The 16109-nt window shown below is 34.7% G+C and overlaps 1 protein-coding gene across 1 annotated transcript in view; it reads left to right on the top strand.

The window, feature by feature from the left end:
- LOC118751170 (neuropeptide SIFamide receptor-like) overlaps positions 1 to 12269 on the top strand; it is a gene marked incomplete at its 3' end in the record, with an annotated part of 32076 nt that extends 19807 nt beyond the window's left edge. Inside the window, exons 3-4 of the mRNA XM_036485941.1 lie at positions 2511 to 2709; positions 11968 to 12269. Coding sequence (XP_036341834.1) covers positions 2511 to 2709; positions 11968 to 12269 — 501 coding nt within the window. The remainder of the gene's footprint in view (positions 1 to 2510; positions 2710 to 11967) is intronic.
- Between the last annotated feature and the right edge of the window lie 3840 nt (positions 12270 to 16109).

The raw sequence follows: 16109 nt of genomic DNA, 5'->3' as shown, positions 1-16109 counted from the left end.
ATATTTTGACACGGTTTAACACATCCTTTTTTTTGTAATTTAATTTTGGTTATTTTTTTTAAATAAAAATATAGTTCTTTCTTTAGCAGAACCCGTGTAAATCCAAGTTTCCTTGAATTCTAGTAGAATAAAGCGCAAGTTTTAAATCGCTAAAAATTACCGTTGATCTTTTAGAATTGCCTCATAAAAAAGTCCAATGGTGCCAAGTCGGATGATCTCAGTGGTCAAATGACATCCCCTATACGGGAAATTATGCGCCTGAAAATCCTATGTTACAATGAACAATTTCCACTGAATTATCCGATGGCGTCAGTTGTTTTGTGGCCTGAGCGTTAAATGGATGAATGGCTTACAAGGCAATTCTGGCTAAAATAGTTAAAGCTCCTTCGTAAGACAAATGAAAGACAGTTGCCAATATAGTTCGAAAGACTATTGTTATTCTGGCACAAAATTCTTAAATAAAAGCTCCCTCATTTACCAGTCGTGGTGAAAAGCTATTTTGAGCAGTGTACTATTACTATTTCGTTTCGTTTATTACTTCAACAGTTCGGTACAAAACGAAAACAAAACTGCTGAGTTCACTTTGGCGATAGTACACTACAGTAGTTTAGTGGTTACAGACGAAACAACAAACGAAATGAATCGTGCAGGGAAAATATATGTATGTATGTACATATGTATATGTAATAACTAAATACAAAACGAATGGCTGCAATGAATAGAAAAAAATAAAAATGTTTTTTAATTGAATTGGATATGGAAATTTACAGAAAAAAATATTTTTCACGTAATTGAAACGTTTGCATACATATAAAACTCACCCTATGGTACAATAGTCACAAACGAAAAGCAAACGTTTCTCGTTGGGGAAAATGACAGTGAATCTTACAATTTGTTTCTGACTATGTAAAAAACTGTACAAAACCACAAATGATATGATGATTGATGAGCGAATTGGAATTGTTTTGTACAGTTTATTTTCGTACTCTGATTTTGAGAGAAGCACTTGTATGTTATTTAGCTCGCATCGCTCCAACAGCCGCAATGGTCGTGTGAACAAAGCACGGGCGTGCGTTCGATAGATCTGAGTTTGAAATTAAAGTCAAATTTTTTTTCTTTTATAATTTCATTTAAGTTTTAGAAAAATATTTCATATATTTCTTCCTTCCTAATTTAATTTTCTTTCAATATTTAGATGTTATCTACTCCTAAAAAGGAGAATACTTTTTTCTAATTTCATTTTTTAGGAGCTTGTTTTAGCAGCTTGTTTTATTTTGTTTGGGTTTTTAATTAAATGTTATTTTTTAAATTTAATTTTCTTTTAATTTTTAGATTTCATTTAAAACAGAAAACTATTTTTTATAATTTAATTTAATTTTAAGAAATTTATTTTGTTTGTTTTTTCTCTCTGTAAATTTAATTTGTTCTTATTTTTGTTAATTTCACTTACTTTTAATTTTTATATTTTATTGTTTTAAGACGAAAAATATATTTGTTTTATTTCGTTAAATTTTTTAAGTATCTTAAATAATTTTGTCTTTATTATATATATTTTTTTGTAATTTTTATATATTGTTTTAAAAATTAAATATATATTTTTTTGATTTTATTAAATTTTTAAGTACCATTTTTTCTTTTTTATTGATTTTTTTTCTAATTTTGTTTTTAGATTTTATTGTTTTATTTGTTTTTTTTTTATTCAAAGTAATTAAAATCTTTTTTATTCTTTTCTTTATTTCAATTTAATTTAATTCTTTTTTTTTTTAATTTAATTTTCTTTTATTGCTCCGAACCACCATAATTTCCACCTATGTGTATGTTGATTTTCCACAAAATTGTACATATAAAACGGCCTCAAGCTCAATAAATTGTTGAATAGAATTTAATAAAAATATATATTTTTTATTTGTATTATTTAGGTGGATATTTTCCAATAAATCTGTGTATTCACTTTTCCAGTTGCGACGTTACTGACTTAAGTGAGCTCCTTAATCTAAATAGTCCACTAAAGTTCCATTGCGCTCCGTGTTGCCGAATCGTAACTAGCGAACTAAAAAATACATAAGATTTGCAAAGCGCTTGCACGGTGCACGAATTTTCACGGTTTGCAAAGCAGTCTCATAGGAAAACCGGTTTTTAGCATTCAATCCGTGCGCCGTGCATGGGTTTTGCAAGACTTCAAGAATACCCCTACTCTATATATTTTTGGTTTGAGGTGCTCTTACGGTTTCTGGAAGACTTATTACGATCTTAACGTTATTACTATGTATGCATAGTCAACTAATAGTATTAATTAACTTAAAAACTTTCAGACATTAGAGTTTTTTTTCCATCATAATGACAACTTTTTCAATCAGCGAAATGCACAAATATTTTCATAATTTCACCTGATTTTTTCAGGCCATCGCCTGTGGTGGCTCATTGTCGTAAGACAAGTACATTTTTGTTTGAATAATTTAATTACAAACACTTTATTGTTCACTTCGCTCTCATTTTTATGCGTGTTTCAGATACATTTGTCGCGAGGAGTGGCCGTCCAATGAACAAAACTACTACTACACTTTGGCGCTGCTAACACTGCAGTTCCTCGTCCCTTTGACCGTGCTCGTCTTCACCTACACACGCATCGCCTGCGCCGTTTGGGGCAAACGACCGCCTGGCGAGGCAGAGAACTCACGCGATCAACGGATGGCACGCTCAAAGCGAAAGGTAAGTAATGATGCATGCAACAGCCCTAATATACATATGTATGTAAATATATATACTACTACTGTATGCACATACTTTGAACTATGCGGTCCACTAATTCCATTTTGAAGTACTCATACAATATCAGTTGCCAAGTAGAAAAAGTATCAAATCGATAGTTATAAAAAAATGAGTATATTACTTGCTTTAACAAAAACAGAGAATCTGTATGCTTATTTGCATAACGATAAACAAACTTAAAGGGCCCCCTAAACCACATAAAATCATTGCGCAACCCGAGACATGTACAAGTCAAGTCTGATTTTTTCTTCTACATCAAAGCGTGCCATGCGAAATACGAAAAAGGTAAAAAATTTAAATTGAAAAAATTAAAATTGTTGCAACTTTCTTTCTTAGTAAATTGGTTCGCTTCTCGAAGCATTGATCCATCCTGTGCCGCGCCCAGTAATCAGCGGTTGTGCTGCTGAGTTGGGCGAGCTTTCCAAAAGCTGCTATTTAATCGCTGGTTTGTATGGAAAATGTTTCACATGCAAATAGATTTTAACAATTTAGAATTTTTGTGAGAAAAAATGTAAAATATTTGAGATTTTCGAGAACAAATAATTTGAAAAAAAATCAAATCAGCTGCTATACTGATCAGGCGAATTAATATAAGGTGATAGCAGGAGTACAAAAACAAAAATTTACATACATTTTGTTTTTGATTTGGCGGCAAAAACTGTCAAAATTTGTAATAGTGTGTGTAGAAATTCAAACAAAATTTTTCAATTTGATATCAGAAGCCATGCGGCGAAACACATACACAAAATCAGCTGAGCTAGTAACACCACCCTATATAAATTCGCCTTGATACTGATATTACCTGTTCAATGTGCCTTGGTTTAATTGTATTTTTGGAATAAACAGAGTTCGTTTTCCTTCTGTCAGTAAACTGTTTATTTTTTTGACAAATAGTATAAATAAGCAATGGGAAATAAGGCAAAATTTGTTTTATTTCCAACCTTTGTTGGAAATAAAGCAAAACTCAGATTTTGGTATTAGTTCCCATTTAAAAGTGAAATAAAGCAAATTTTGCTTTATTGCCGTTTGTGTTATTTCACCCCCCATACGTACACGTCGGTGAGTGTTGGCACCTTTAATCATGAAAAAATTAACGGTACTCCTAAATAAATAAGGCAAAATTTGTTTTATTTCCAACCTTTGTTGGAAATAAAGCAAAACTCAGATTTTGGTATTATTTCCCATTTAAAAGTGAAATAAAGCAAATTTTGCTTTTTGTGTTATTTCACCCCCAATACGTACACGTCGGTGAGTGTTGGCACCTTTAATCATGAAAAAATTAACGGTACTCCTAAATTTGTGTCTGAGAATTGAAGTCGGTTTTGCTTTTTGCATAAAAATTACTTGTTTAATAAAAAGTTCTATAAACTCAACTTTCTAAAGTAATAAAAAGTTTTACAAAAAAATTTTAATATAAATAAATTAAATAGTCCAATGAAATTTTTAAACTTTTATGTTCATTTTCGTCGATTTCTGGTTGCTCATTTTTTTAGTACTTCGAATACCGAAAATTAAACTGTACTTTTATTTTTATCATGTAGCTGAATTTGGTGAAACGAATTCGAAGTTAGCAAAAGCCACCCCTTGTGTGCGCTAATGCTAAGTGCTCATATTTACTCAACTTTAAACACTGTGTGTGTAGTTTTTCTCTACGTGACAAATTTGGTATGTGAAAGTAAATAAGCAGTGTTTAATTTGGCATACACTAGAAGAGGAAACTGGTTACCTCTCTTTATATGCGTAAATTTACACAAACATTTTTTAGAGAAAATTTTAAACATTTTATTTGTAAACTGTGAAATTGTGAACAATAAATGTTTACAACTCAAAAAACAAATTTGAAATTTGTTCTACGCCACATCTTAAAATGCGCAAACTTAAACAAACATTTTTTTTATAGTGTTGGCAATAATAAGGGTATACGTTTGTACATAGGTATTAGGTATATTTACATGTAACTTTTTGCTACTCTGATGTAATGCACAGCTGGTGTATATGGTCCTGCCCTAGGACATAGCAATGTTAAACGGGCCACATTTTACTACATATACATTTCGGTTAATTTTGAAGTACTATTTGACCCCCAGGGAGTACTCTTGATATGCGTGCATGGAGTAGTCGCGATTTTTGCAGGGATGTGCGTAACCAATTCACTTGTAAAATTCAATACATACATATATCGCATATATGTACATAGTTGTAATTCAGATTTATGTATGTACGTTGCGGTTGTGTCTGCAGCAGATAACAGCCATTCAATTGAACTGTTGGTATTCATGGCAGCTGTGGCAACCATTTGCATTTGACAATAAAGGAGCTATTTAAGAATTGATGTAAGTGTGTGTGTGTGTGTGCGCTTAGGAGTGCGTAGATATGCGTAAGTAGATTAGCATTAAGCATTAACTAAGCTCCAAGCTGGGAGCGTATATGCGCTATATAGTGCCACTGTTGTCGCTTGTAACCGCAGAAAGTAATTTACAAGTTAGCTGCAATTGTGCTTTGAACTTCGTGAAGATGCAACTACATTTACTTGTCCACATGCTGGCGTACATATGTATGTTCATACATCGTAAATGCGTGTGTGCTTTTACATTTTAATGCTTCAGACAGCTGCGGCAACCTTAGATATGTAGTCGCCGACAACTGGAAATTGCTTTTGCTCAGAGCTATTGTAAGTTCGGAAAGTGCAAGGCGTGTGGTAACCCTGCAGGTAACGGGGCTAGTTTGTAGCTCACTATTAACTAATTAAATAGCAGTCGACTAGTGGTAACTATTTCTTTTCTTTTAGCGGGAACTAAGTATTTTTGAAGGGCGATGGTCGCAAAATTTTGAGAACTGGTTTCATCTGCATTAGATGTCAATTAACTTGTAGCTAACTACTTTTGGACATAAACTATTAATAAAAAAAATGTTTTCAAATTTTTAATAGTTTTTTTAATTAACTATTAATTATAATTAATTATTTTATTTAACATTACATATTTGCTTATTTGTTTACATGTTCTTTTGTAGGTGGTCTCATTATTTTTCCTGGATACGAAAAAGAATCTACGAAGTGCAGAAAAAAGTGTATTGAAAGTAATTTTTGAATGAGAATATTTAAATAGAAACTTGTAAAGAATACAAATAATGTCTTCATAACTTAAAGTTAGTTTTGTCATAGCTAATTAAAAGTTAGTTATTTATCGAAATTCCGCAAAAAAGGCTAACTAGAAGTTGGTTATTTTAATCAGTTGCAACTTTTTTTCTACAGGGAAGGTACTGCAGGTAACAGTTGCTTAGTTTTGGTTATGCTTCTCAAATCTTTGCATGCATAAGAAAATAGAAGCTTGCTATTGAAAAACTTTGGCAATATTGGTGTGTTCTAAGGCGTGTTGACGTTGACAGTTTTGTGGGCGTATGACAAAGAATCTTTGATATGTGAAAAAATCGTGAAAAAGAACTCAAAATTCTGGAATACTCAATAAATTTAGAAGCTAAATTTACCTAACTAGATGTTTGATGTGTAAACATCTCAGCAATCGGTATCGGTAAAATTTTGCATAACCCAGCAGAAAACTTATAACTGCTTCTTTTGTGTACTCAGAGCTATTTCAGGACAATTTCTGGAATAGTGTAGGACTATTTCGGGATCTTTTCAAGACTATTTCGGGACTTGTCCGGGTTTTTTTTTTAAGACTATTTCGGGACGTGTTCGGGATCATTTTGGTACCTGTTCAAAACAATTTCCGAACTATTTGAGAACCATTTTGGGACTAGTTGTTGGCCATTTCAGGACCCGCTCAGGACTTTTTAGGGAATATTTTGGGACTCGCTCGGGATGCTTTTAGGACTAGTAAAATAACATTTCAGGACCGTTTCAAAAAGTGTTCGAGATCCTTCCGAGACATTTTTATCAGTTTTTATGTACCGCTTCAGGACTACTCCAAGATAATTTTGGGTCTCGTTGGGTAAATAAGTAGTAAGTCACCTCTCAGTCATTGCATATGTTGCAAAAGAAGTTTAAACACAAATTTGCGACTTTTTAAGCACCATAGTCAAACAACTACAAAAAACCCAAAAATAAATTGTTAAACCGCTTTTAGAAAAAAAAACGTTTTTGTTTATTATTTTTCGATGTTGGGTTGAACAGAGCCATGCGGAATAGTAGCGTGCACTGCTAACCACTCGACTTTGCTTCATACCATGTTCGGATAAAATAGTAATTTGTAAATAGGTGGCAACCCTACTAAAAAAATAATACATTATTGAACAATATAAGCCGAGTCCTTTTATTTGACACCTCATTTCTTGTAATCCAACGAACAGTGCGGATTTCATAATTTTTTGGACCGATGGTAACCCTACAGGAATTTAGAGTACTTCATATAATACTTAAAAAATTTCGCGGTCAAAATAGCTCGACTTTCCTTTATACTATGTATAGAAGATAATAATTTTTAAATAGGTGGCGACCCTACTCAAAAAAGAAAGTTTTTGTACATTCGAAGGCCATGCCTTTTCATTTGATATTTCATTTTGTAATCTAACGAACGGTAAAAATCTATTAACTTTTTAATAGGTGGCAACCCTACTCAGAAAAATAATGCACTATTGCACATCTAGAGGCTAGGCCTTTTCGTCTGACAGTGACGGTGCAGAACTGATGCCTACGCTTATTATGAATGAATATAGTAGTATTATTAACAGGTGGCAACCCTATTCAAAAAAATAAGCATTCGTGCTCTTATAGTTTTTTTTGACAGGTGGCAACCCAATTAAAATACTAAGTTAAACTCTCCTTTCGATACAAAGTATACTGGAGAAAATCTCGTTAATATCCTTTCAGTAGTTTTCGAGATTACCGCGTACAACGAATCTCGACTTTCCTTTATATTATGTATAGATGTATATAAAATTCTTTTCAGATTTCGAATAGATTTCTGATATTAGTTTTTCGCAAAATTATTGCACCTAAACAATTTCCGAAATTTTAATGTCTGCGTTGCTGCCACTTCGTTCATCACAAACAGCCTGACTTGCAAACAAATCAACTCGAAATACATACAAAAAATTCGCAAAGCATACAGACAGGCAAATAAAAAAGAAAACTAAGCATTCAGTCATTCAGGCCAACATTTTTGACACAATCCGCAAACAGACAATGAAAACTTCCACAACAGCTGCGACAGCGACAAGAGCTCCTCATCGCGTCAATAACAGTGCGAAATAGTTAACAGAATTACTGACACAAAAAATTGCGCCCGAAGTGGGGGCACACAATTTTTACTTGACATACATACAATATCAACCATGGAAAATGTAGGAAGTTTTGCATAGATTTCGCGATTGTGGCTTAATGCTAACATGCAGAAAACTGCGTTGAGTTTCGGAACTGAATTTCCAAAAAATAATTTTTTCTTAACGTAGGGGGGCGGGGGGCTGGGAATGAATGCAGACAAGTGCGTTCGAAACTGTTGTGCAAACTTTTTGATGAGTATCACAAACACTGCACTTCTCGCTTGAGTATTTTGAGTGGAACTGTTTTTGGTATATACCTACATATGTGTGCGTGTGCATTGTTAACAAGTTTTGATGGAATATCCTGCAGCCAGCTTGTGTTCCTTTAGGTACTTGTACGTTTATAGAAATTTGAGAAAAAATTCAATGTTTTCTTCCACTCTCTGTATGTATATAAGTTTTTTTGGGCCAAATTTTGAAATGACCTAGAGACCTGAAACTTCACAGTTGGCTCAGAACCCGATGATAGTGCAAAAAGAAAGACGAATTAATCCGATAGGTGCCGCAGAAGTCGAGATATCCGGAAAACCCATATTTGGAATCCGACTTGGTTCATATTTAGAACGTATGTATATTAATTCCATGAAAGGGAATAACTCCATAAAAAAATTAGGTGCTGCAGCGGTCGAGATATTTGGTAAACCAGTATTTATGGTGGTATGGCCCGTATTAACGAGACACATGAACTAAAATATTTCAAGACCTGAAGTATGTTCAAGTGAAATTTTACCCGCTATTTGTGCTACAACTAATATTTTGGATAATAATTGGAATTTTGCAGAAGGTTGCCACCAGTTTCAAAAGTCAAATTTGATTAAATTATGGGCAAGCTATACTAAAATGTTAGTGCCCAACGAAAGAGTGGTGAGAAACCTTTACTTGAACATTTAGAATATTTTCAAAGTATTTTGAAGAGAGTTGCCACCTGATTAAAGAGTTAAATTCACATTATTTAATAAATTAAAGGAATTATTAAAAGTGCGTTTTAATCTAAACGGCATTGGAAAGGCCTTATTTCACAACTATATTTAGGAGGGTTGCTACATATTTGAAAAATCAAATTCAACTTAATTCGTCAGTTAAGTTAAATATGTATCCAAATGTTAGGTGAAGGAGATCCAAGAAGATTTTGGTTTAAAAATACTTTTTTAAAAACACTCTGTTTGAAAGTTTGAATTTACTTTTACTTTTACACAAGATATGTATATATATATTATACACTTTAATATGACTGTCAAACAAGGAAGTTTTATGAAAGCTTTTGTTTCAAAATATGGGTTGCCAGCTATTCGGAAAGTCATATCTATCTTACTATGTATATATATACGTATGTACGTATAACACGCGCAGGCATTTTTCATGAAGGTTATCAAATCTGCACCGTCCTTTCTAATTTCAAAAACGAAATGTCAGATTAAAGAGCTTAAGTTATAACTTCTCATCAGAGCAGGGTGATTTAAAATTATAGGAACTGAACCACGTGAAACTTCTTTCCACTCATAAAGGGCTGGACGAATGTGGAGGAAATTTTTCACAAGGATCGCTGTGACTAACATTCGGAACATCTTTAAGATTTTGGAGCGCGTTGCGATCTATTTAAAGTATTTAATTAAATTTTGGTGTTTTAACGCCATGCAGGTTTACTAGTAAATAATATAATAATACTGCGCGTGAGAAGGAATATGTAATCAAGAACTGTATTTGTGATAAATTTTTTAAATCTTTGTAAATATCTCTACAATTTGTAAATTTAATGAAAATTTAATTAACAGTGATAGATAGCACATTTTTTCATTTCATGTGTCATCTGTTTTGATCGGTGAAGGGATATTTCAGGATTGAAATCGGTGCTTTTTGCTTAAAGTACTAGCTTTTTCGTTGAAATTGAAATAGATTTCTAAGGGGAAAACCACACAAGCCTGTGTTATTTTTGATTATGTACTTGGATGTGAAATAAAATGTTTTCTAAAATATTTTAAGCAGATTCTCGCTTCAGTGCAATGAACATCAAAATAAAAAATCCCCATACGCAAATATTGCCACAGATAAAACTTATACATATCTGGCACATGGTAGACAATAATTTTCGCCTGTGGAGACGCGTCATTAGCTAAAAAGTGTTTAAACTGTTCAACTTGTGTACGATTAGGAAATAATAATGTCCTGAACGAAATTTTTTGAAAATTTCATCATTGCTATACAACTTGAAAATGAGGACAAGGAGGATATTTTTACTCAAAAGAAGGACAGAGAGGGACAAAATTTTTGAGGAGGACAAAGGAGGAGGAGGGTCCTCAAAGGAGGACGTTTGGTCAGCTTAGTTTCAAGCATTTCTGAAATTTACCGTTGTATGAAAAGCGGCCATAATTCCTCACCGCAGGAGTGCAAGCATCTTCAAATTTAAAACTATAACATATATACCAAAGCAAGAAAGAGTTAAATTACCCGCACCGAAGTGATCTCTCCGCCGCTTTTGTGACTCATCTTAGTGGAAGATAACAGAAATATACATTAGTCCACGTAGGCCAAGTTCAGCAAACTCTAATGATTTGACTGCGTGGGCATTATTAGTGAAATCAGCACAAAATCCGTAGGGAAGAAAGAAGCTCCGCTGTTTGGTGCAAGACTCATTTTAGGAAGGAATGCAGAGGTTAAGAAGTTAGTACACTCATGCACTATCAGGAACCCAGCAGATCTCTTAGCCTTACATTCGAAAAGTGCACGCCCTTGAACTGTGTCAAAGGCAGTATCCAGAAAGAGGGGCAATCAGCAAACACATCTATATATATATCGATGGCTGAGTGGAAGATCGACCTATCTCGGCAGCCAGTTCGAAAACGCTCTATCTCAAAAGACTTATCAAGAACGCCCTATTTCAGAATTTAATTGAAATACACCCTATCTCAAAAACGCCCTATTTCACTTCAAAATGTATTGAAAATATGCTGATATAGGGCGTTTTTGAATCGTCAGCTGAGATAGGGCGTTTTTGAACCGGCTGCCGAGATAGGTCGATCTTCCACTCAGCCATCGATATACGCTCTGACAGTAGGCCAGCGCCTCTTGCACTGAGAGCACTTGAGGTCACCTTAGAGCCACTTAACACTTAACGCATCCAGAAATCGTTTTTCTGTATTTGGAATCTTTGGCAGTGGCAGAGAATCAAAGTTTCCAAACAGATTTATATGTAGGCCTTTAAATCGTATCTAATACATAGTAAAATTTTGTACAACTACTAACACATACATAAACACTTTTCTTAGTGCAGTCCAAGATTTGGATGTTTCTTTCGTGAAGCGAACACCAAAATTTGTTTTACCTTTTTTTTTATTTATCTGCAATAAGTGCTGTCTCAAGATAGGAAGTAAACAATTTTATACGAGTTTTTGATGTGGAAAAAACTTCAGTAACTCTACTTAAAAATTACCACACAACTAAAAATAATGACACCTTTAAACCAAATGAGATTTTTTCTCGCGACATTTTTAGCTGTGGTAACTGTGGCGTTGCGCCGTGGCACGTTGCCCATTGTGGTATGGTGTGGCATGTGTCATGTCTTGCGGTCACACATTTAGTCGCTCCACGTTAAGCAGCAAAAGAAGAGGTAGCCCTGTTGGCCATAAGTCGAGTTTTGACGCTTACAGGCAGGCGTGTATACGATAGTTTTTCGCCATTCACTAGGTAATTGCTGTCTGCTATAAAAATGAAGATAAGCAAGAATAGCATTTAACTCTAATTTAGACATAAAGTATGTTTGGCGAGTTGGTTAGTTAGTGCTTCGGTATTTGCTGTTGTGTTTTTATGTATTTGTTTTATTTAAATTTTGTATTTTCTCCTCTGCCATGCCTCACTTTGGCTTACAATTAGGTGGCGGCAAATCGTTTGCGTCCGCGCATTAACAAATAAACTGCTAAACAGGTCATTGAGCGCACCTCAGCTACCGCGACTATCCTCGACCGCCTACCATCAATTGGCCAGCAGGCATTGCTTGCCTACTTTGCGTTTACTGCGCGCGGCGTTGTTGTTGCTGCCAGCTCAGCGATATGGCAAATCAGCGAATCTTCACGTTTGCATGCGAAGTGTGACAACTTGAAAGCCGTAAATCCGCATTGCAGCTTTGCCAACAACAGCCGCATCTCCCCCACTACTACCACCTTCCGCACACAAACTGGTACCGCAGTCGAAGCCGCAAGACAGAAAATTGCGTGTGGCAAACGATGGTTAAGAAAACGCTGCCGCCATTCACTTTTCGGCCCGCCTTCCGCCCTGCAACTACGATCGCAAAGAAGATGCCACTACCTGTAAATCCAGGAAACCAACCATCAAGGCAGTTGCGGGTGCCACCAAGCACATACAAATGTACATACATATGTATGTAGGCTTAAGCGCTTGGGTGAAGGTATTCCACGACAGCGTTTTCGTAGCGGCTGTAGCTGCACTGTGTGAGCCGGCAGTAAATGAGGCGGCATCGTTTGGTTTGTCTATTCGAATCAGCGACGTAACAAGTTGCCAAACAGGATGGTAAAAATTGTAGATTTTTATTGCCAATTGAATTGTTGCTTCTGTCGAGAGGGTGTGAGGATTTCGTGCCGCCGCCGCCGTTGCAGCGCGTCGTTGGTTGCGCGCGCATGCAGCCACTTCTGTTGGTGTAGTGTCATCCTCAACGCATAGGCTCTGCTTAGTGGCAATGCTTTAAACAGGCCGTTATTTATTTACCTGCACAGTTATTGTATTTCTTTCGCTGCTGTTTACCATATTCGCGGCTGGTGCTTCTGCGAAATCTTTTGGCGAATCTTAATATGTAAGCACAATCGAATAATGGGATTTTGTTTTGTTAGGTTTTTTGGGTTTTTTTTCGCTTTTGCTTTTTTACTCAATTGGAGAAATATTTACGCTTGCCTAACAGGTGAAGAACTGATGTGAATAATTTGAAGCGACTGATAAGTAATTTAGTATCTGATATGTTGTGCCCTAATACTTCCGCCTGAAAACTTATAAAAGGTACTAAGTCAGGGCGCTTCTCTTTACCTTGCGTTAACGAAAGAAGAACTAGAATCTTTGTAAGCACCTTAAAGATAACACGGGAAAAATGACACTGAAGATGGCACAACGCCGAAACCAGTTTGTCTCCAAACCAAATTTGACAAGGGATGACGGAAAATCGTTCCACATTACATTATAACACGGATCAGCAAATTTAAGAACTGATTGCCGTAAAATTTTTTTTAAGTACATATATTAAGGTTAACATTCATTTTTGCTAGCTTCATTAACTTTACTCGACCCGAATTTAAAAAAATTCATTTCAAAGATTCGTTACCATTCGCCTCAGAAATGAAGTTTTCGCGAAATGAAATAATGTGCGGAGATGATTTTATGGAAACGGGTAGCGAGTCGCCACTAGAATATTGCCATTTAGTTGGTAACTCGGTGCTTGCTTATCGCCCGTTTCCAAAACCTGGTGGCACAGCCACCGAACACCTCAACCGCTTGACAACAAAACGCTTATCAAAACTTTTGTTTTTGCATAAATGCTTGGTTTAATAATAAATAACACAGGTTAACAAAACAAAATAAGTTTCTGCATATTGAACCAAACCTCTATATCCCATGTTATCCGATGCCCTAAATGCGAATCCGAGATCTGTTTGCCTCCATGACGTCAGGTTCGAGGTTGATGGTTAAGTAGAAAAACATTCATTGAATAAAGCTGAAAGTTCATATATATCGGGTTTTAACTCGCTGAACCCGATTCCCGCTTAGACTCTATAACACTTAACACAGCGAAAGATCATGTGACCATCGCTTTTTTTCGAAAACCGAGTTTCGAGTTATTCGAAAAAAACCGGTTACCCATTTTTTAAATTGAAAAAAAAAACTGCACAAATTAGTTTTATTTTACATATTTTCTCAACGGTCACACTTAGTCAGAAAGCATGACCAAAATTGCAAAGTGACTGCTAAAAATAGGCAAAGCTTTAATTTAGAAATCGATAAAGCAAAATACGTTCGAGTTATTTTGAGTTACCAGAAAACAGAAAAAAAGGTATGGAAAATTCGTACTTAATAGGGTTTACCAATTTTAACAAGATTTGATAGCTAAAACAACAGTCCTTTGTCGGGAAAAAATCGAACATGTAGAACCGAATTTCTTGGGAATGGGAATACACCGTCTGTTGAATTAGACCGAATATATATTAAGTTCCTATATTATAGACAGGCTAATCATCGAGAATCAATTAACACCTTCGTCAAGTTTCAGCTTATGAATTCCAGCATGGAAGAGCTCGCGTTGCTTCGTGAGGATGGCTATACTTTAACACAACTTCATTATGAATATTGTTGTAGGTTAAACGGCGACATTAACCATCTCTTCAAAGGCCCACTCACATCAGTTCATTAGTTAAGAATTAAGACGACATGTAGTCGATTCACTGATTTAAGCACAGTAAAGATTTTCGTTCGGTTTTCCTTTTCTTTTTGAAGAAATTTTCTACAGTGGAAAATTTACCAGCATGTATTTATGTAAGTAGATATACATAACATTAATACAATTTTTCTAGTTCCATTTTCAATATAGTATTTAGAATTTTCATATGAATTCTGATGCATATGTAAATAAATTAGTTGAAAGCTCGGTTAACTCGGTATTCGAAAAATCAAAATTAAAAAAAAAAAAAATGCCCAAAAGTATTGGAAAACTAGAGCCAATTACCCTAACTACCACACTCGAATATTGAAGTTTGACAACTCATTGGTTGCGACTTTAACAAATGAGCCCAAAATTGCTTCGCAGCACAGTGGTACAACCCCATATTTTTTTTTTTTGGAAACAATTTGCTGAAATTTGCGTAGAACCTCAATTTTCTGCATGCAACATTTATGATCATAAATCAAGAAAAAAAAAAGAAAAATTGGCGTTATCGATTTATTTTAAAGCATACCTCCCTTATAAACCCAACCTCAAAAGCGATTAAAAAATGCCATAAAGAGTGCGAAATTTTGTCCATATGTTAGTGTCAACGTCGTATATGAACACGATAAATGGGCTAAATCGATTTATTTTAAAGCATGCCCTCCATAAAAACCTAACCCCAAAAATGTCCTAAAAAGCACACCAATGAATATATGGCTCCGAAATTTTGTCCATATATTTTTAATAATGTTATGTGTGAACCCCCATAAAGTGGGCGTAATCGTTTTATTTTTAAGCATATCATCCATACCAACCTAACCTCAAAAACGCCTTAAAAAGGCCGTGTAAAAGTATAAAAAGTATCAAAACGCTCAGAGAAATTCGTTGGAAGAAAGTTTGCTGCCAAAACTAAAACACACTGCAGTATATCAGTTTGCCCACAACCAAAGTGGCGATGAAGTTCGTCTGACGAAATTCGGCAGGAATAGAGTTATTTTTAATTTTGCCGCTGCCGCCGGTCACAAAATCAGCTCTCAGTGGGAAAGTAGCTTTGTTTTTCTTGCATATAATTACCAGCAAGAATTAGAATGGCAAAATTTGGTGATTCATCTTTTCGCTTTTGTATTTTTATATTTTTTTGTTTGTCATTCAATTAATGTGATTTTCTTTTTTGTTCTTTTTTACTAGGCGCTCCGACGGACGAAATTCGCACAGAGATTTGGTTCAGTTTATACTTTTAAAGGGGCCGATTAACATATTATTCCGAAATTTCGCTCTTATTTTAGTTATAATATTATAACTAAACATCCGAAAAATGGTAGTAATCGGTTTATTTTGACACATACTTGTTATCCCCAAAAATGTCTTAAAAATACAATAAATGCCTTTATTTCTATATAAGGTTACATTAAAAGTGACAGATATGCAGAACATATTGTTTTCAGAAATCGATAGAAAATATTCTGGGTTTTCACTTTTTTTTATAGCTAGAAGACGGACGGCAAAGTTAGAATCTATAAAGGATAATTTTTGTCTGCTTATACACTAAAAATAAAAGTTGTCATCAGGACGATGCCATTTAGCCAACAACTTGAAATTTTCGAGTATTTATTTCTCCTCATTGAAATATTTTTCGTTCTAAAAT

Source organism: Rhagoletis pomonella, unplaced genomic scaffold (assembly GCF_013731165.1).
Source record: "Rhagoletis pomonella isolate Grant_MI unplaced genomic scaffold, Rhpom_1.0 Rhpom_scaffold_00577, whole genome shotgun sequence".
NCBI classification, from domain to species: Eukaryota; Metazoa; Arthropoda; class Insecta; order Diptera; family Tephritidae; genus Rhagoletis; species Rhagoletis pomonella.
Note: the sequence above shows the minus strand (reverse complement) of the source record. Positions and strands in the feature narration are given on the sequence as shown.